At 35.2% G+C, this 22011-nt stretch overlaps 1 protein-coding gene, 1 long non-coding RNA gene, 4 other non-coding genes and 1 pseudogene across 6 annotated transcripts; 1 reads left to right on the top strand and 6 right to left on the bottom strand.

The window, feature by feature from the left end:
- The first annotated feature begins 601 nt into the window (after nucleotides 1-601).
- Nucleotides 602-9429, top strand: LOC142640885 (uncharacterized; annotated as a pseudogene).
- Nucleotides 9430-15119: 5690 nt separating this feature from the next.
- LOC142638894 (uncharacterized) lies at nucleotides 15120-16474 on the bottom strand. Its single transcript, XR_012845083.1, has 2 exons — nucleotides 16347-16474; nucleotides 15120-16250 (listed from the first exon to the last, which is right to left on the bottom strand). It is a non-coding gene; the product is annotated as an uncharacterized LOC142638894 (long non-coding RNA).
- LOC142641824 (small nucleolar RNA snoR80) lies at nucleotides 15477-15599 on the bottom strand. Its single transcript, XR_012845501.1, has one exon. It is a non-coding gene; the product is annotated as a small nucleolar RNA snoR80 (small nucleolar RNA).
- On the bottom strand, nucleotides 15761-15872 carry LOC142641806 (small nucleolar RNA Z152/R70/R12). The gene has a single exon (XR_012845484.1). It is a non-coding gene; the product is annotated as a small nucleolar RNA Z152/R70/R12 (small nucleolar RNA).
- Nucleotides 15979-16064, bottom strand: LOC142641805 (small nucleolar RNA R11/Z151). Its single transcript, XR_012845483.1, has one exon. It is a non-coding gene; the product is annotated as a small nucleolar RNA R11/Z151 (small nucleolar RNA).
- On the bottom strand, nucleotides 16156-16253 carry LOC142641804 (small nucleolar RNA Z157/R69/R10). The gene has a single exon (XR_012845482.1). It is a non-coding gene; the product is annotated as a small nucleolar RNA Z157/R69/R10 (small nucleolar RNA).
- A 3697-nt stretch (nucleotides 16475-20171) lies between the features above and the next one.
- Nucleotides 20172-20618, bottom strand: LOC142639814 (uncharacterized). Its single transcript, XM_075813954.1, has one exon. The coding sequence runs from the start codon at nucleotides 20616-20618 to the stop codon at nucleotides 20172-20174; it is 447 nt and encodes a 148-aa protein (XP_075670069.1).
- Nucleotides 20619-22011: the final 1393 nt, after the last annotated feature.

Raw genomic sequence — 22011 nt, 5'->3', positions numbered from 1 at the left:
TCCAACTCTATTTCCCTTTGTTTTAGGTTCTGTTTGGTTCGGAGGATAAAAAAGTAAGACGATAGAAAATGGAGAAAGGATAGAAAAGTGGGAGAATAGAAAAGATTTCAGTTTTTCTTATTTGTGTTTAGTTGGAAGGATAGAAAAGTGGAGGGATGAAAAACTTTTTTATTTTATTGGAAAGAGAAATTGGAGGATAGAAAATAGAATTTGTATAAATTTACTCATTTGTCCTTATTAAAAATAATGCTCAATTAAGAAAAAAAAAAAAAGGGAAACAACCAACCAAAAAAAATGCAATAATCCAAAGTTTATTAAAAATGAAAATTCATGTCCAATAAAAAATAAGAAATAAATTTAAAAAATTAAAAAGAAAAAATGACCCCAAAAAAAAAACCACTGTATGGTACTATGGTGAATCACGGATTCATGCACCGATGCACATCATCATATTAAAAAAAAAAAAAAAACAGCCTCCAGTGAAACCCAGAAGGAAAAAAAAAAGAAATAAAAGAAAGAAAGAGAGAAACAGAGAGGTAGGCAAGCCCCATTTATACCGCCCGGTTGAGGTAGCCCAAAAAAAAAAAAAAAAAAAAAAAAAAAAGTAGCATATAAAGAAGATGCGGGCAATTTTGCTCATATATTTATGTCTACTTTTCCCTCTCATTTTCTCTCTAATTTGAAGAGATTATGTTTTGGAGGGAAGAGATAAAACTTTTGAGTTGCACTAAAATCTCTCCTCTTTTCCACCCTCAACCAAACAATCAAAAATTTCATTTTCTCTCCTTCATTTTCCATCCTACCTAAAATCACTCCAAATAAACATAGTCTTTGATTATCCTCTTTTTTTTTTTTTTTTTTACATCAAGAAGCCCAGTCGCCACATCTACAGTCTAGAGCAGTATAGCTAAATGGGTATTTTTTATATGACTCGCTTGACTCACCTTCCCAACTCAAGTCGGCAGTCTCACTCTTTTTCACCACCAAGACAAACACACGCGCCCTCCGATTCCGTACTGTCCAAAACCACACCTTCCTCACCCTCGCACGCTTTTCATCCCCCAAAATTACCATCTCTGCCACCGCCTCCTACTGCCGCAAATCCCACTCTCCTCCTCCGGCGTTGGACCCCCACGCGCCCACCCGCAAACCTCACTCTGAGCAGAGGAAAGTTCTTCCGGAGGAACTATCGAGAAACGTGATCGCTCTCACGTGCGAATCTACTGCCGAGGGTGGCGTCTGCGATGTCTATTTGGTTGGCACAGTTCACGTGTCCCAGGTAATTCGCTGGATTGGTTCTTGTTTGGCCTCCGAGAAAATTCTCATTTGGTTTCTGTTTGTTTAGAGAGAAAAATCCTAAATCCATGGTAGAATTAACAAGATTTCATTAGCTTAATATAAATAGACTGTTGGCAGTTATATCTATGACATTCATGTTATATATTCATTTTGTTAAAAACAAAGAGGAGGTTCTTGATACGTTTTTTTTGTTTGATTATTAATAATATTTATTGAAAATGAAGATTACTTCACGGTAGAATAAACAAGAGATTTCATTGTTTGGACGGCTGCGCGGGGAAAGATTCTTACAGGTGATAAATTGAGAAGGCAAGGGCTTATAATAGTAGATTGGTGTTGTGTTTGTAGGCTTAGTGGGGAGAAAGTTGACAAAGAAAGGAGGTATGAGATTTATTGATGGGGTGGAGGAACTGGTTGGGGAAGAATGCTTCGAATATTTGGAATTTGGTACCCTTGTGTGTTATGTGGATTATTTGGAGGGAGCATTTTTGAGGATCAGGAACATTTGATGGATCTTCTCTTGTTTTTGCATATATTTATTTGCTACTTACTTTTCCTTGCATGAAGTAGCCTTGATTAATAAAATTTTCTTACTTATCAAAAAAAAAAAAAAATCTAATTGTATTTATGTTTATGTATACATTTTGTTAAAAATAAAGAGGAAGTTCCTAATTTTTTTCTACTCATAAAAAAAAAAAAGGTTCATTTTTTTTTTTGATAAGTTATAATATTGATTGAAAAAGAAGATTACTTCATGTTCATGATTATGGACACAAAGAATCTTAAAAAATTACAAAGAATCATAAAAAGAAACAAGAGACCAACTAAACAATAAGTTCTTGATAAGGGATCTCTTGCTTTATCATTACTGAGTAAATTGTGTAAAGATGGAACTAATGAAGAATAAGATTAATGGTGTTGTTCTTTAGTGATGTGGAGAGTGATCCATAGCTATGCTGATTTTTGTTGGTGTGGGTTACAGGAATCATGCAGAGAAGTGGAAGCTATAATCAGTTATTTGAAACCACAGGTGCTTTCTCTATTGAAACTCATATAAAACACTTGATTGATGGATGGGTCATTTAGCAGGTCAGATTAGGTGCCTGCATTGGACTAGTATTGAAGTCCTGTTATAATGTTGAAAATTCTTGGTTGAAATTTCTGTATGTTTGCAAATTTTTGTTTGTTGATTACAGGTTGTTTTCTTAGAACTATGCTCAAGCCGAGTGGCGGTGCTTACCCCCCAGAATATAAAGGTCTGTGTCTTGGATCTTTTGTACTCGCTCATTTTTCTAAAATGTTTTTCCTACCTTAGAATTTTAACTTGTAGTTTCACCTGTATTTATGCTAAGAGCTTGTAGCTCATTTGGCACTTTCTAGTGTTTCCAACAAAGATGTCCAAGGTTCCCCCAACTATCAAATTATTATAAAAAAGAAAGAACAAGTTATGCCTGTATTTAAGTTGCTCTTGTAATACCTTTTCCAGAATTATAGTGTGCATTATCTGTTAGTAAGGATTTTTATATTGCTTTAGTGATACCTTTTTTTTCTCAGCTTGTTAGCGTGGTATATTTTTAGTTTTTATATAGGGTGCTACCGCTTTTGTGACTAAGAAAAAGTAAGAAGTCATTTTAAGTTTTTTTTTTTTTTTTTTTTTCTCGTTTTTTCAGTTGTTAATCCATCAAAGAGTGAGTGTATATGTGTACGCACGCTCAGGCATGTGTGCTTGCCTGCTTGCTAGACAGTGATCACATTTGTGCTTCTTTGCCTTGATTACGTCTCTATTAGGCATGTGTACATAGTTAAACTATTCAATTCTTGAGTTCTTTTAGTTCAGGTATAGTAACTGAAGAGAAAACTTAATATTTCTCTATTGGCTGTTAATTTATTGTTTAGTATGCCTTTGTGTGTTTGTACAGCCGGCTTTATTCTTAGGCTTCAGTACAACCTGCAAGTTTCTGCATGAGCATGTACTCATTGTTTTTTCTACAGGTACCAACTATGGGAGAGATGGTAGACATGTGGAAGAAAAAGCATAACATCTTCGGAACACTTTACAGCAGGTTTCTTTCCAAGGCATGTTTCTGTGTCTTGCATCTCTGTCATTCATTAACAGGGTGATTCTTGGGATGGCTTATTTTTCTTAAAACATAAGGTAGGTAAAAGTGAAGCAGTGCCTAGAAAAATTGATGCTTTATGAAGAGAAAAGAAGAGAAACACAAAGATGAGAGTCAGAGAAAGATGAGGGGAAAAAGAAAAAAAAGGGAAAGAGGAAAGTTTTATGACATTGGGTCAGTCTGTGGGTCCCATTTTTTTGGATTTTTTGGTTGAAAACATAACTGAGTGATATGTGCCAAACGGGTGGGTATAGGAAATTGGGGTATTTTAAGTGATAAGTGGTGAGTGATGAGGGACGAAAATTGAGTGAGTGATGAGTGATGAAAAAAAAACCAAACAGCCCCTTATTCTTGGGCTTTGCCTTAGCCGTAGGCTTCCAAAGTGACTATCCTTTCTTTAAGCATTTCGCCATTAGCTGGTGGTGAAAATAAGTTGGATTTTAAGCCTATCCAAACACACACTCAAAAGGGGGAAAACTGGTGTCTCTATGCCTAGGTGTTTTGCACTCTTCCTCTTCATAATATTGTAAATGGGAAATTTTTAATTATTCATGCTCCTAACTTTTCTACGGTTAGAGAAATTGCCAAGGGATTTCCTTCAGGGGAATTTGGATGGCTTGTCTAAATTCCATTTAGTTGATTGTAAAAAAGTTTGCCAACCAATCAAACAAGGGGAATTGGACCTCTCAAAAAAACTCAAACAAGGGCAATTGGGCATTCAGAATCTGATATATTTTAACTGTGCTTTTCTTGGTAAATGGTTGTGGTGGTTTGCTACTAAAAGGGGGGAATTTTGGCCTGATATAAAAGGGGGGAATTTTATTGCTTTAAAATATGGCTGCGGTGGGGGAGGCTTGAACTAGGGGGAATTGTTAGAAGCGCATGGGGGAAGTTTTTGGAAGCATATTTGAAGAGGGTGGGACAGCTTTGTGAGATATCTATGGTTGGAAGTAGGCAGTGGGTACTGCTATTAGTTTTTAGTGTGACTGTTGGTGTGGTGATATAAGTTTTAAGGATGAATTTCTGGATCTTTTTCACCTAGCCCGAGATAAGAATGCTGTAGTAGCAGCGTACTTGAATACCAGTTCTGGGAATATTTTTTGGGATGTTCATCTCACCAGGCCTTGCCAAGATTATCAAGTGGAGACCTTGGTGCTTTTCCTAGAAAAGCTGTATTCTGTCAAGCTTGGAAATGTGGGTGAGGTTTGCTCAAGATGGAGCCTTACTAAACGTGGGATCTTTGAGGTTAAGTCGTATTATAAGGCATTGTCCTCTCAGCATCTCACAAGTTTCCCATGGAAGAGTATTTGGAAGGCATTGGTTCCGAGTAAAGTGTCTTTCTTTGTGTGGACAATTGCTAAGGGAATATTCTAACCTTAGCTAACCTTCCTAAGAGGGGGTATGCGTGGTGGATTGGTGTTGTATGTGCAAACGAAGTGGCGAGTGTGTAGATCATTTACTAATTCACTGATGTTTTGCCTATGATATCTGGTCCATGGTGTTTGGTATATTTGGACTCGCATGGGTAATTCCTCAAAATGTCTTGGCTTTAATGGAGTGATGGAAGGGGATTTTGGTAGGCATCGTCGTGCGGTTGTTTGGGGGTGCTATTCCTCTATGTTTGATGTGGATTATTTGGAGAGAACAAAACAATCTAATTTTGATGGGTTCGAGTCTTCTCCTTCAGAACTAAAGTTGTTATTGCTCTGGACCTTGTATGACCAGATGACTGCTTGGAGTAGTCATTCTTGTTCTAATTTGTTGGAATTTTTAGACTTATGTAATCTGTCATGATCTTCTACCCTCTGTTCGTTCTGTGTATTGTGGATGTAGATTTTATTTTCTCTTATCAATAAAACTTTCCGTTTACTTATTAATAAATAAAAAAACAAAAGAACTTATATTCATGATTTTCTATCAGGTTGCTGGTAATCTTGGGGCTTGTCCTGGTACTGAGTTTCGTGTTGCATATGAAGAAGCAATGAAATATGGTGCCAGGGTGATTCTTGGGGACCGTCCAGTGCAGGTAAGATATGATTTTTTTTTGGTTGATTGGAATTCTAATCATTGTGGTCCATGGATCATGTGTGTATTTCAACCCGCCCTAAAATTCCTGCCTCCATTCTTTACTTTCTTTTTTCTTTTTCTTCCATAATCTTACTTTGGTGCATTTAATTCATTATCAACCAAGGTCCCAACCCCACCCCCACTCTACCCCTTTGTATCGAACTCCTGTTTTATCCCTGCCATATTCCACTCCTTGGATGAATAAAATATACATTACTCACAAGTGTTTCACTGGTGATATTGTTAATATCTAATTTTGTTTGAGTACATTGCTATTCTGAGGGCCAAGAATGTTTCAATACTCTGTATAAGAGAGAAATAAGTGGTAATATCCATGAAAACCTCAAAACCAGTCATGAGATTTAATCCTGTGATAAGTATGTCAGTACACTTTCTTCTTATTACGTGCTGTGCTCCTTGTATGAATAGCTTGTTCCACAACCAACCTAGGGCTGTATATAAGTGTGTGCTCTTGTCATAAACATATAGTCAACAAAGTTGTTATCAGGTTGAATATTTATTGGTGGATTGCTTCTATTATTGCTTTTTGCAAAATTTATGGTTTTTTTAAAAATTTGGTTTCAAGTGATTATTATGTTATTTATTATTGGTGCTCTCCCGGTTTCTATAGCTTCTTCAACGTTGTGTTCTCATCTCTGTAAAAAAAAAAAAATAATAATAATGTTCTGTTCTCAGCCACCTAAACTTGCTATTCATTTGGCTTTTGGAGTCGGCCTTATTTTGTCGATAACTTTGCTTACATGTTGAATGTTAATTGGAGGATGACTTCTATTTTCGCTTTTGCAATTATGCTGGTGCCTCCCTTTGTAAAAAGCAAGGTAGAGGATGAGGTCGTGGATTCAAGGACCACCATGCATGTGTAACTTACCAGTAGCAATAAAAAAAGGGGGGTTATTCTGTAGCATCCCTAGTGCACCGCCTGTGTACATTGCAGTGTGCTCTTTTTCAATCTTCAATAGAAGTTTTTAAGTACCTATAAAAAAAAAAGGTTATTTGAATCTTTGCAGTATAAGAATTGTCTATCTTTAATCTAATGCACTTTTATGTTGAAGCCTGATTAACACCTCCCTGCCCTCTTTCTTTTTACAATTTAAGGACTACCTTATTAAAACGTTGATTTTGATTGAAGCAGATTACAATACAGAGGACTTGGGCAAAAATGCCATTGTGGCACAAGATAAAACTACTATACTTCTTACTTTTTCATGCTGTATTTTTACCAAGCCCTGAGGATCTTAAAAAAATGGTAAGCTTTCTTATATTCATAATTTATCATCATTAAAAGGATTCCTATTTTCATATGTTATGGCCATATGTAGGAATACCAAATGCTATGTATCTATATGAATTTAGAAATTCATTTTTTTGTTGCTGAATTTAGTTAATTGTAATTTTCTCTTATCTTCAGCTGAAGGAAATGGATTGCTTTGACGTGCTAACCCTATTGTATTAAGAGATGAGCAAGGAGTTCCCAACCCTAATGGAAACCCTTGTACATGAGCGAGATCGGTGAGTATCTTTTGGCTTCGTATATGTTTTGATATATGCTTCATATATGCTTCAACTCAAGTGGCTCGATCTCTATGTGCAGATCTAGACAAAATTCAATTTTATTTTATTTTTTACTTATCGCAAAAATAGATACTGATTTGCAGTTTTTGACAGTGGCTCCTAAGCCTTGTATCTAGAGGTAAGAGTTGGGACTTGGGATGGGGTAAATTACCTCTCTGATTTGGACCTTACTAAGCAAATAATAAATAATATATGTTCAAATTTTCCCTGGTCCTTTACTTCCATGTATTATGGGTAATGCAGGAGGTATCTCTAAAGTGTAGTCTAAACACAAGTTTCTTCTTGATCGTCAATCTGTTTATATTCATATAATGAGACGTTCTCTTTTTAAAGTCTTTAATTTTGGAGGGCTTCACCTAATTCTACAGTTTTTTTTTTTTTTTTAATTCCTAATTTTTTTCTGCTTGATTAGTCTATATGTTCTCATTCTACATCTGTTCCAAAATTTTAAGTCAACTACTGGTTTTCATACTGGTCCCAGTCCCACTAGTTTGAGAAAGCTCATTGTTAGAAGCTTCTATGATTTGGAGCAGATGCCTAGATTTTAATTTGCTTTCTTTCTTTTCTCATATTTTTGTTGTTCCCCTACTTCATCTATTCATTATTTCCTGCTTATTGGCTTTGACTTCATTTTTTACGCTGTTTCTGAAAGCGTTGAAATTTTTTTTTTTTTTTTAAAGGAAATCGTTGAAAAGTGCATAGCCTAGAAACTGAAATTGTAAGTCAGTTACAAGCTGTTGATTGTTCCCCATATATGATAATATTCTGTTGTACTTCAAATTTGGTTGCAGAATATATAAATATGGATTGGGGACAACTTTCTAATTAATATATATATATATATGACAGGATGTATGCTTAACACCATTTGATTGTTATGAATTTGGTGGACTTAAATTGATGCATTTATTTTTCATTGTATTGATTTTCAATATATTCTCTAGGATTGTCTTTTCTTTTTGGGCTTGTTAATCTTCTTGTGTTTCTAGTTACATGTCATCTACATTACTGAAAATTGCTAGCAAGCATAGTTCAGTAGTAGCAGTTGTTGGAAAGGGACATCTGCAAGGAATCAAGAAACATTGGAAGCAGCCTGTTGTGGTTAGTGAACTTTTTCTAGCATATAAAATTAATACACCCTATAAACCAATCCATAAGCACTGAAGAATGTTAAAAATACTTGTAGAGACACCATTCAGTTGGTTCCCCTTTATAGACCTTCATCCTTAAAGACACCAGATTGCTCTCTGAATTATCTTTTGCTTTTACGTAAATGGTTTTGTTCCTTTTGGATAAGATTTTCTATTGTACAATGTCAGACTTCCAAGCTTGAGAGTATATTCCCCGTTTCTGCAGGTGATTGATCTTTTGGGAATTCCTTCGCCGAAACCTGCTGCTGCTGTGAAGATTCTCAAATCTCTTGGTGTTGCAGTTGCAGGGGTGGCCATAATATCGGGCATCTATCTTGCTATTAAGAAATAAGCTTCATCAGATTTTCTTCTATGCAGACATGGTTGTAACTGCCTTGGAGGGTAACGTGGAAGGCTAGTTTGCAGGAAGTGATTCATAATTATTGGAAAATCATGTGAGCAACACATGAGGCACTGGGTCGCGAGTATGCCAGCGAGTCACTAGGCACATTGACAACTGTTTTTCTGTGTCTCTTAGCCTCTTTCATTCACACTACACATACCTTTACTACTCACAAAATTGTAAGAAGAATTTAAGAGAGAACCCTAGAGATTCATTTGAGAGTTTGTGATTGTCATTCTTCAATCATCTACACATTTTTCTTAGTTTTCTTCACTCTATTCCCTCTCAGTTTCCATATCCTATGATTAGCCCAAGCGCAATCTACACATTATGAGTTTAGAGAGATGTTTTGGAGCAATTGAGAAGCATTGGGTTCATACCAATATTTGGAAGATGCAATTGGGTTCAATTTCGGGATTTGGAAAGCTAGAAAAGACAAGACTCTGTGAAGTCCGTAAATAGCTTAAGCTTGGAGGGCTCAAGTACTTTGGTTAGCTTAGGCTTGAAGGGTCTTTGTGTATTTATGTACTCTAACTGATTGGCTAGTGGATTATTTCAGCTTGTCGGATTGCAGAGAGGTTTTCTGCTAGGGTCTTGATAGGAGTTTTATTATTGTACTAATTAGCTTGAAGGGTTAGTTAGTAATGAGTTGTAACAGTTGTGTGGTCGGTTAGTTAGTTAGTGAAGGAACTATAATCAATTGTATAACAGAATCCACAACTATACCAATGTATAGCAGATAGCTCAACTATAAGAGGGATATGGACTGTAAAAAAGGACATTGAAGAATGATATGCAATTTCCTTCTCTTTGCTCTCTCTATTCTCTTATCTATTCTACTGTACTAAGAGGCTTAGTTCCCTCAAAGAACTACCATAGATTTATGTTACTTGATTAAGAACTGAGTTCTTATCATTTGGTGTCGAAGCCACTTTCCTGCCACCATAATAAGAACCAGATCAATTTTCCAAATCAATGACAAGATTGCTTACATTGAAGTGAGTGTATATCTACACCAAAATTGTAGAATCTCTCCAAACATATTTTGTAGGAAATCCAAGCCCAGAACTTGTCCAAGTTCTGGAATCTACAACAAAATCAATTTCATTGTTGAGCAAAAACTTCCTTCAAGAACCTAATTTTGGAACTAAGAGAACCAAGCCATGAAACTTCCTATGTTTAATGGAAAATTTCCTTACAGTTAGATTCACCATGCAAATAATTTTTCACCTATCATAAAACTCCTTGGTACTGCAAGATCTTTATAGCTTCTTAGCATGTGGAAGAAGAAGCTCTAATATGGTTCCAAAAATTTGAAGAAGCTGGTCACTTCATCGATTGGGGGACTTTTGTGGAAGCTCTTCTCACAAGATATCCACATCATGCGTTGGTTCTATGGAGGGAATTATCAAGCATAAACCAATTTCATTAATGGGTGCACTTTCGAGGGCTCATGACCATGAAGTGCCACAACCAATGGATACATGGAAACTCTTAGAAAGTTTGCAGCAACAACTGAAGCAACTCTCGAAAAAATTCAGTTTAGAAACACCTTTAAGGATTCAAGAGACAACAACCCAAGTTTCAGCAACTTTCAAGACCATGACTGAAGAACCATCAAAGAAGCAAGAGTCACATAATCAATTCTTAGAAATAACCAAAGATGAAAGAATGGAGAAGTTAGACGGTGTGACTGAAGAAGAGTTAAGGACTTTAGAGTCCATTGACCAGGTCTCCAAGGATCAATCCAAGGTCAAGGATTTGAAAGAAATAGAATTGCTAACATGAAAAAAAAAAAAAAAAAAAGCATGATCAAAATCCTAATTATTGGGTGATTTAGAGACTCAAAAGTCCTTGCTTAGAGCTAAGGTAGAATTTTCTCGGGAAGGCACAACATTATGGCATATACAAGTGGTTGAAGAAGTGTACATCACCAAGGTATTCAAGTTATCCTTAAGGTATTGGGCAATTAGAAGATCACCCTTGGGGTGTCTTTGTTTGAAGGTGAAATAGGGATGATGGAAAACTTTTGAGATACAATGAATTTGTGTGTTGTTTGGTTGGGAGGAGAGGAAAGAAAACTTTTGTGTGGGGTCCAGACATTTTCCACTCGAGCCTACAAAAACTTTTCTCTCTAAAATGGAAAGAAAAATAGGGGAGAAAATGTTGAGGCCTACTATTTGACAAAAATACCCTTACTTTTTATTACTCTCACATATCCCTCTCACTTTCTCACGTCCTATTACCTATCAACCTAACTGCCTCTTCATCCTTATCTCTCAGCATCTTCACAGCAATGTGAACTCCAGGTATTCTTTTCTTTTTCTTTTTTTCCTTCCCCAGTTTTTATTGGAAGAGGTCATTGTATTATTGAAAAGGCTAGAGGATAAAGTTTTTTTTTTTACTGTCTTCCAAGTTAACACAGTCAATTTTTGTTGCCCATAAATATTAAATTATATATAATAATAAAGAAACGTAATATAAATTTATATGTATTTGTGTTAATTTTTATATTATTTAATGAGTGTAAATATATCTATTTCTATATATTATATAAAAAGGACTGAACAGTCAATTTATATAAACTACATTTTCATCCTCCATTTTTTCTCTCCAACCAAACAAAAGAGTTTCATATCTTCCCACTTTTCCACCCCTTTAACCAAAAACACATGAGGAAAAACCAAATATTTTCCATCCTCTAACCAAACAGACCCTTGACGTACAAGGAGGCTATTTGTACCAGTTACATAGCAACTGCATTACTTGCAATTATGGTTGCATATTAGTATAGATTTAAGGCCTTTCAAGAACATATTTGGTGTCAATACTCTTACCCAAGGTTTTGAAACCTGGACCAGACCGTACAGTCCGACCGAAAAAACCTCGAACCGATCATTTTTGCGGTTCTTTTAGCCTTAAGAACCGCTCTATAGGAAAAAAGCAGGGAGCCGTGGGAACCGTGGTTGGACCTCACGGTTCTGAGAACTGTGATTAGATCGCTTCTCACGGTTCCCTTTGAATCTAATGGGAATGGGGATGGAGATGGGGAAATGTGCGTGGAGGATAAAAAACAAGAGAAAAAAAAAATGTATGGTCTGTGATGCAAGGAAAGATAGGAAAAAGAATAAAAAATCACAATTTACCGCAATATTTTCACAATATTTCATAATAAATTTTAAGTAAAAGATAGTTATTAGTTAATATTGGTAAGTAAAAAAATAATTTTAATGGTGGGTTCAAATTAGAATTAGTAACAAATTTTCACATAAATTTTATTGTGAAAGCATTGCTAAAAATGTTGTAGAGTTCTTTACCGCTTTTGAACACTTATTACGTGGTTTAGTGCTGTGGCTGCTGTCAACTATAGTGCTTGCTTGCTATCAACCACTTCCTCCTTGGGTTTTGTTATTTATTTAACATTAACCATTTTTAAATGCATGGACATTGACTATTCAAATGGCTCTTCAGATCTAGCTTTTGATTTTTTTTTTTAAATTCATAATAAGTGGTGAACATTGACTATTCAAATGGGCTTGGGAGTTGGGAAAAAAAGGATCTGCAGTAAAATGGGTTTGGGCATGTCTCTTAACTATTTTATCCAGATTTATAAAATAAAAATTATTGGGTACTAAATGTACTTTGTTATGACTTAAAAATAATTTAAAAACTCAATAGCTATTTATGTTTTTTTAAAATTTAATAATTCTTATTTGTATTATGAAAGTTATGCTATAAATAATACTATCTATATTTGTTTTGGATTATTTTAGTTAAATTTTCAATTTTTATTTATTTAATATATTTATTTATAATTTAAATAATTATTAAAGTAATTATGACGTCATCACGGTTCGACTCCGGTTTGACCTTGGTTCGACCTCAAAAACCTTGAACCTCTCTCTTTTACTGTTTAATGAACGGTCCGGATCTGAAAACCTTGCTCTTACTTTCACCTTGTGGGCAAGTTGTTTTAAAGGGGGATGGAATGATGGTTGAGGTTGTAACAAAATTATTCTTCACCTAATTCCCTCGAAGAACTACCATATCTAATTTTGTTGCTTGATTAAGAATTACTGAGTTCTTATCAGTTCTCCTTTTTTAATAAGACATCGCGTGTTATTTTGTGTTCGCATTCTCTTTCCCTGACTCCTTATGGTTTTCATTGATTGTCAATTATGTTTATCTATGCACATATTGATACTTTCAGTTGATTAATTTGCTAATCATGTATATTCCACATTAACTAAGTGTTGCTTAAAATTAATCAAGTCGTAATTAAAATTTGGATAGCCTTTGACCCAATGGCTCTAGCATAGCCTTTGATCCATTCTCCATTGTTGTTTCGGATCAGCCCTCCTCCCCTTGCCAGTTAGGGATTACCAAGTAAAGATCCGTTTGAATTCAATTTATACCAGTTCATAAGAAGTCGAAACCATTTGACTTTGATCATGGTACGAGAGGAAGGAAGCTTCCCACTAATGCTAATATAGGCAAATTTAATAGCTTTTTATAATGTCTCTATCTTCAAATTTCTTTGTAGCCAAACGACACTTTAGTGGAGCCGTAAATGCCAAATTCCAAAAGAGAAAATGATGCCCCTGTTGATTTTCGAGGTAGGGGATGTCTTAGAGTTGCAACCATTTAACCACAACCAGTCCATAGAACTGGCTCCATAAAACAATGAAGCTTGCATAAGGGGGGAAGAGTTCCCAAAACATTGAGCAAAATTGCAGTCTCTCATGACATGAATTATGAATTGAGGAGCTTCATTACAAGGCAGGCAAATGGAGGGGATATCCAATCCCCTAGTAGCAAGGATAGCACGAGCGGTTAGTTCTTACCCGGTACATCAAGGGTGATCTTCCAATTGCCGAATACCTTGTGGACAACTTGATTATCTTGGCAATGTACTCTTCTTCAACCACTAGTATATGCCATGATCTTGTGCCTTCACAACAAAATTCTACCTTAGCTCTAGACAAAGGACTTTTGAGTCTCTAAATCACCAACCAGTGGTAGGATTTTGATCATGCTTTTGTTTCATATGCCATAAATTAAGTTCAACTTCAAACCAAAAAGGTAAAGAATCGAGCTTAATCATTAAGAAAAATATGTCAAAAGGAGTACAATAATGCCAAATTCCAAGTTCAGATTCCCAAATGTTTTTGAGAGGTCATATCCTCCTAACACTTAAAATGGATGACCAGGTCCAAATGCATTAGAAATTAGGTGATGCACAAAATAAGGCAAAACCCCATATTCTTTCTAATAACCATTTGAAATGCTTGGGGAATATTAACGATGGAATTAGAGCATTCTACAAGGTTAAAAAAATTCTGAAATTGGGGTGACAATCTTGGATTTTAGAATTGTAGAACAGAGTTTCCCTTGGTTGTTATTAACCGTTTTAAGAATGTTTTATGCTTTACTAATAAAAAATGACGAAATAGATGACCTGTAATTATCCGGTTTTCATATATCTTTCTTGCTTAACTTTACATTCTCTACCTCAGAAAATTGATTCCATTTCTGTCATGTGTAATTTTTTCTTTTTACAGATTTTACCAATACTTCACATTCTCTACCTCAGAATTCAGAAAATTTTGATAAGATTCTCTACCTCAGAAAATTGACTTTCTGTCATATGTTATTTTTTTTCGGATTTTAACAACTACATTGGTCGTTCAAAAAAAGAGATTCAGATTTCATAAACTCACTTAGCACGAGTGCGACTTTATAAACTATTAAATGGTCTTTCATTTGAATTAAAACGGAAAAACATTACTAAACTTTTAGCTGACAATCATATACATAATGAAGTTAAAAGATTAATTTCAAATAACTATCATTCAAGATATAATTAAACATTTGAATATTAAATGAAACTCTTTTAATTAAGTTCTTCTCAAAAAACAAATATGTCCCTAGCTGTAAAATATATTTCAATAATTTGTTTTGAGATACACAACAAAAAATTTTAGAATAATTACAATTTACTCATTTGTAGTTTACCTCAAATTTAACTTATCCACATGTAATTTTATTTTTGACACTTTACCCACCCATGGTTACCCACTTGTAGTTGGCCTCGAATATAACTTACTCATAACTTACTCACATGTGGTTTCATTTTTGACACTTTATCCATTCGTAATTCATTCCGTCTAAACTCCGTAACCCACCTCTAATTATTAGGTAACTCTAATAACATGTTTCATCAAAAAATCAAATATGAAATCAGATCAAATACTCCTCTTCCACACACTCTCTCTCATGCTTGCTCACCCTTTCTAAACCCATGATCCTACATTGCTACCCGCCTGATTTTTAGACTCCCGCCTGATTTTCAGACCAAGAAATCGACTGAGTTTTATTTGTGCAAGGACACCGAGGAAGAAGACCCACCTGATTTCTCATCAGGTCATTTTTGACAGCTCTCTTTTTGACCCTCTGTTTGGTTTCCAAGAAAACTGTCAGAAATTTAGTTTTTTTTTCTTCCTCTTCTTCTTATTAGTATTTGGTTGCTGATAAAACTGAGGGAGAGAATAGAAATGAAGCAGCTAGCACAATGGAAACTGAAAATGAAGGAAATGAAAACCATAGGTGGGATTCACCTGTAATTATCCCAAAAATTTTACCCCAGATTATTTTAATTCCTTGTTTGATTTTGATTATCACTTGGTTTTCGTTCAAGTTGGTCTTGAATTTTGAAAAAGAGCGCTAGTGGTTCCACTCTTGAAAATCAAGGTATCCGCTAAGTTAACATGTAATCAAAGATTACGTATAAATCAAATGACCTTTGAATCCCATTAAAAGCTTCATCATAACTTATCTTAATCTGAGAAAGTTTAGATTCTATGCAATTAATGTATGAGGTGTTTCCAGGATCATATGGGATTGAAGAACCATTGATCAGGATAGCCACAATTTGATATAGCGCCCGAGCCATTACATCAAGAGGAACTATATTTATCCTCCAGAATTGGTAATGGGCGCAAATTGATATCCATTCACATATCATTTTTCAAATAACCCAAAATTGCATAAATCATCTATTCTCATTCAAACCTTTAAAGATTCAATTAAACACAAACACACATATATATAGCACACAATTGCGTAATTTGAAAAATGAATTTGCTGGGACTAGAGCTCAGTGGAAGGAGAAGTCGTTTTGATAAAATGAGCTCACGGCGAGGTCTTTTGGGTCTCGTCCACTGCCCAAAACACTATCCAAGTGTTTAATCTCATCATAGCAACCAAGTCCCACCAACCAAATTCAACATTTTAAAGCAATAAACAAAAAAAAAAAAAACAAAGTGAGACAATATAATATTTAAAAGACAACATACAACATATAATTAGGGGGCTTCAGTGTGTGTAACATTCAGATCATCGAAATAAATCTCTCACCGAAATCCGCTAAGATAATAAAGTTATCATCATTAGCCCAATTCAAAAAATCATGCAACTTTTATACACAAATATTAAATAAATAAAAAATTAAAAACCAAAAAAAAGAAAAAAAGAGAAATAGACTCGGTAATGTGCTCAGACAGCCAAGGGTTTGTAATCAGAATATGGGAAGAAGAACCCAGATCAGAAACTCTAGTCCACAAATAGCCTCATCACCGCACACTTCAAACAAACACAGACAGAGACAGAGACATATATATAAATAAATAAATAAATAAAAAAAAAAAAACAGAGAGAGCAAAGCTAAAACCTAAAAACCTGAAGAAGATGGAGTCTTAGAAGAATCCTCGGAACCCTAATAAGGTGAGACGAGTGAGAGGGAGGGGCGGAAGATGATGTTATGAAAAAGATTTCTCTTGTGTCTAATTTATAGGAAGCGCTGAAGCGGCTATGTTAGAAATTAGGGTTTGTGAAGGAGTTTATGATGTGTTTTGGGTTTTGGGTTTTGGGTCTTGGGCCTGCCTGTGCTGTGGTTTCTGCTTCCTACTTCCTTGGCGGCTGATAACGGATAAGAAATGGTTGGACTTTTAGATAGGGCTCCGATATTGTAGGACTGGGCTAGTTTGGGCCTGGAAATTCATGCATCACAAACGTACCAAACCCAGCACATTGTCAGCTCGAAGGGGTTTTTTTATTTATTTTAATAATGAAGAGTTGTCCAAAACTTTTAGGCTTTAGCCGGGCTATTCATTAGGGATGGCAATTTAGATCCGCCCTGCGGATACCCGGTCTGATCCGACCCTAATGGGTCGAATTTTACCCGGCCTGATAAAGAATAGGGTCGGATATGGGTTTTAAAAAAAAAAAAAAAACCCGAAGCGGGTTAGGGTTGAGTCCAGGTTCTATAAAAAATTCGAAACCCGACCAGAAACCTGCCCCGGATAAAAACCCGGTTATGTTAAATTACTAAATCCCCTCATATATATATATATACATATATATCATTGAGCATTTGAGATTTGTAACCGTAACTCCCTAAATGGCTTGAATGGGCTTGAATCTATGAAAAAAAAATTTAATGAGCTTTAAAATTTTTTTTTTGTTGGGCTAGATTTGGGCCCAAGAAGATAAACGGGGCCCGGTGGGGCGGGTATGGGCCCCGGGAAAAAAACCCGATTAATAATCGGGCTAGGTCTGGGTTTTGGGTCTTGGCCCTCGGGTATGCAAAAACCCGGCCCGAACCCAACCCGTTGCCATTCCTACTATTCATCTATGTTCAATTCATGTGACACCTAGAAAACACCCTAACTCGATAATGTTGTGTATAGAACTTGGAGCCCCTAGGTTTATAGTGTATTCTTTAAGTACTTGTTTGGTTTTCAGCACTATCCTTGCATTTGTGCTTTTTTTTTTTGAGAAGTGCGTTTTAGCAAAGTTAATGCACTTCTCGTGAGTCTCGTGCACTGTTTGCAGGATCCACAAACTTCTTTTTCAGCAAAAAATTTATTAAAAATGGGTCCCAGACACTATTTATATATTTAAAAATTATTGTGTTACAGTGTTTTCAGTTTTCAGCAAAATAAGCGGTATCTAAACACATCTTAAATCTATTGAATTTACTACTTGGGTGTCTTCGAAATGATTTTAACTTTACAATTTAATTTTTATTTTATAAAAGGTGAAGTCCTTACAATTTCAAGTTACAACTTTACAACCATTGTTCATTGTCGTAGCTCAAATAATCAAAGTATCACACTTATTTTTTGGATAATCAATCAAAATTAGGGTTATAAATGAGCCGAGCCTTTTCAAGTTATGCATGCTTGAGTTCAACTCATTAATAAATGTCAAGTGTTCAAGCTTAAACCCATTAGAAAGCCCAAAAGCTTGAGCTCAACTTGATTGAGCTTGATTCATTATTTGAGCTCAATATCAAAGCTCAAACTCAAGTTTAATATCAAGTTTTAAGCTCAATATCGATTATTTAACCCAATACATTATCAAATGCTTAAATCTCCTAAAATAAAAAGTAAACAAAAACAAAGTACTTTTCAAATTACAAAGCTAAGCTACTATAAAAAAAAATGTACCAACAAAATGTCTATGAGTTTTGAATAAATTTCAAAAAATTTAAACCAAAAGGAAGGTTACGAAGAGATTTGCTCAAACAAACTAAAAATGAGGCCACCATGAGTTCCGCCCATATCTCTACCATGAGCAACTGAGAGAAAGAACCACCAAGTGCTACACCATCTTGTACTAACCAAATCGAAGCTCGACCAACTTCACAAACTAGATTGGAGCTCCACCACCTCCACAAACTAGATCAAAGAAACTTGCATCACCACTATACTACCACGCCGCTGATTTGATCAATTCTTGAGAGAGAGAGAGAGAGAGAGAGAGAGAGAGAGAGAGAGAGAGAGAGAGAGAGAGAGAGAGAGAGAGAGAGAGAGATGAATTGTTGAAAGGGAAAGAACCACACGTGGCCTACTTGAATTAAAAAAAAAATTGTAATTAAAGTGGTGCCTAATAAGTTTAGAAAGAATGAGAAATTTAATTTTATGGGTAGTGAACTCATGTGGGAATTGGGATATATATATATATATATATATATATATATATATATATATATATGTTTAATGAATTTATTTATCATTAATAAACATATATCAAGCTTTTTATAAAGTCTATAAACGATCTTAAATTTCGTTTGTTTTGTATAATCTCTACTGTTCACATATAATTTTTTTTTCTTGGACTCGGCTTGTTTATTTTAAAACTAAGACTAAAGCTTGATTTGTTTATAAAGAAATGGACATGAATGAGTTTTTTATCGCTCAAATTATTCATTAATTGCTTGGTTCGCTTTTGACCCTAATCAAACTAGACACATTTTTGCACCTTCCCATGTGACAATGACACTAATGAAAAAGTTATAGACGCTGGTGAATCTCGTCTCACCCAAATTTTCTCCTGGAGCCTATTAATGATTGAACTAGATGAGTGGATAGCCGGGAGGCCCAGTTATTGTGCAGCCTAAGCTGAAAATGACCATGGACCGAATAAACAAATGAAAAGAAAAGTACAGTTCATATTAAGTTTAAGGCTTTTAAATCAGCTCAACCCCAGGAATGTCTTCAACTTGGGCCTAGTATAAAAATAAAACCAAAATTTATCTTTAAGGATCCAAAACTTGTCAAAAAATATTACCCATTCAGGAATTTAAAAATATCTTAAAATTTAAAAATAAATAAATAGATGAAAAATAAATTAGCCTATATTCAGTATTAGCAAAATATCATAAAAAATGGTTTTCTTGATACATTTCAACTCATTATATGTAATTATTCAAAATGAAACTCAATGTTGTTTTAAATCCCTCTATTATTAACTTTATACTAAACTTCATAGCATTTTTTTTCATTATACAAGATCAAAGATCCCAATCGAAAATCATTTTTCATTTTGTTGTGAAACATAATTTTGATAATATCTATGATTGAATGCATATTCAATAGTTACGGTATAAATTGAAATAGTAAGTTCAAATATAACCACTCCATAAACAAGTTGGTAGACTATTAATTTTCTAGCTTGTACCAACTAATGGCACAATTAAAAAATATTTAACAAATTAAAAAAATTTGAATGTTGAATTATATTATACTCATAATGGTGAAGTTCTATTTTCAATAGTAATTTTCAGGATATGTGAAGTCTTATAAATAAAACTTTTTTTTATAAGAATATTGTAACTTTATTAAGAAGAAGATAAAAGTATTATCTCTTGAGCCAAAGCTGACTCAATCATAATAAGATTTTCCTTTATCTAAGCTACAAAATTAATTAAATTCCTAGCATATTGAGTTAAGATGTGAGCAGGATAATTGCCTTGCCATCGAACATAAGAGACTTGTACTCCCCTAAAATCCTTTAGCTTATGCTGTATCCCCTCAACTATATTACGAATAGTTATTGGTGGTTCACATGATCCATTCACAGCCTCAGCAACAATCTTTGAGTCACATTCAAAGAAAACCTCTCGGACTCGCACATCCCATGCAAAATGAACCCCTTCCTCCAAAGCTTTAGCTTCAATTTCTAATGGGCCTACGGGTATATTTTTACTCAAAGCCGCTTCTACTCTTCCAACAAAATCACAAATGGCTGCCCGACGCTCGAAGAATGAGAAGACTCAAATGTTGCACCATCAACATTAAGTTTATACAAAGGAGCTTTCGGAGGTGACCATTGAGCATCTTTGTTGCACCTCGCTGAATGTATCTTGAGGTTAACCATTTGAAATTCATCCAGAAGGAAATGAGTTCGCTGCAAAATTGCCAAACCCTGATGCCTCGGCTTTCCCAACCAAACCTCATTCATGTTAAACCACATGCACCATGCCACCATGGCCACCAACTCCAGCAACTCTTGTCCCACCCGAACCCTAAATATCAGGTGCCAAATAAAGTCCACAAACGCTGGGAAAGCCAATCCTTGTGCATCAAAAGGAATGCTCGTGCTATTCCAAACCTCACAAGCTCGGTCACAACCCCAAAAAAGATGACCACAAGTTTCTGCTCCCATTCCACAAGCCTCACATATTGGATCATCAAGGACTCGCCAGTGACATAAGCTAGCCTTAGTTCGCAAAATATTCTTGATTTAATTACTAATAGAAAAATATCATTGACCTTTAAAGATTTACATGACTTTGCGAAGAGTTTTGTAGCTAACCTGACACATCTTCATGCACGAAGTGTTTGGAGGGTTTTAGAGAAAAGCGGTTTAAAAAAAGATTCATGTGACTATTAAGGATTCAAAGTTAAGCTAAAAGTAATCTAATAATTAACAATGCTTAATTGGTTGAGATAAAAATAATCTAACCATTTCTGATTCTCAATTGAAAAGTCATGCTGCTGATGAAAACAAATAAAGAATGCCTAAACAATCTTTTAAGCACAACTAGACAATATGGTAGCATCCAAATCCTAAAGATCTCTTCTAATTTTAAATAATATATTTTTTAAAAAAATTGTCATGTGAAACAAACAATCATAACTCATAAGTCATTTGCAGTTTGGTGGGTTGATGAGATTTTTATTTTTATTTTGTGATACAATTTTTGTTATGTTTTGCTACTATTTTTTTGGGGGTTGTTGGGGGGGGGGGGGGGGGGGGATGGTGAAGAGGGTCACTAGACATAAATTTGGGTTAGTTGGCAAATTTAATTTTTTGGATTCTTGGGAGACTAGGTATTTATTGTTTTCCCAACAATTTTTAAATCGTATATATTAATTGTGAGGACAGAAGGTCCAAGGCATGTTCTTGGGCCTTGGGCCTGATCCGATGGTACGTACTTGTCCGAGGACGGTTTAGTGGTAATAATGATATCAAATTTGAAGGCTCACGAGCAAACTGTTGCGAAAGAGGCTGATGGAAGTAGTCCGAGAAAGGGTATCTCCTCGGCTAAGTGAAGTGAATGTTAGATGGTACGCCATGGTGATTAGAATGATATTCTAGAAGGTCTTGAGGATGAAGATATGTTTCACAAGGGCACAAAGAAGAAGAACGGATGGGAAATATCTTAGAGAAAGCTGCTACCGCCGCATTGAATGTTCTGTACCTAAACCTCTGGCCGCATTACTAAGGAAATGACATTTGAACAGTGATGATCAGCCTTATAGCTATTATCTGAAGACTTCAGGAAGGGGCTGATGGGACAATTATCTAGATTGGTGATTTGATCCATATGTGGAAGATGGAGAGAAGGACGATGATGATATAAAAGAAAGAGAAAGGCATTCAAGGAGGGGGATTGGAGAGAAGAAAAAGAGAAAACAGTGTGCACATTAGCATCCATAACTGTAACTTATCTTTGAGAAAGGGAAATATAGTACAAATCATCCTCAGTTTGTGTCCGAAGATAAATTCTGTTACTTAAACAGTTCATTGTGTGTGACGCTGCAATCAAGCCCAT

The sequence above is a fragment of the Castanea sativa genome, chromosome 6 (assembly GCF_040712315.1).
Source record: "Castanea sativa cultivar Marrone di Chiusa Pesio chromosome 6, ASM4071231v1".
Lineage (NCBI taxonomy): Eukaryota > Viridiplantae > Streptophyta > Magnoliopsida > Fagales > Fagaceae > Castanea > Castanea sativa.
The sequence above is the reverse complement of the archived record's forward strand: the minus strand, read 5'-3'. Positions and strand labels throughout refer to the sequence as shown.

What these genes read in the sequence shown, in the direction of transcription:
- LOC142639814 (XM_075813954.1), bottom strand. Translation starts at nt 20,618, where the DNA reads ATGGGAGCAGAAACTTGTGGTCATCTTTTTTGGGGTTGTGACCGAGCT.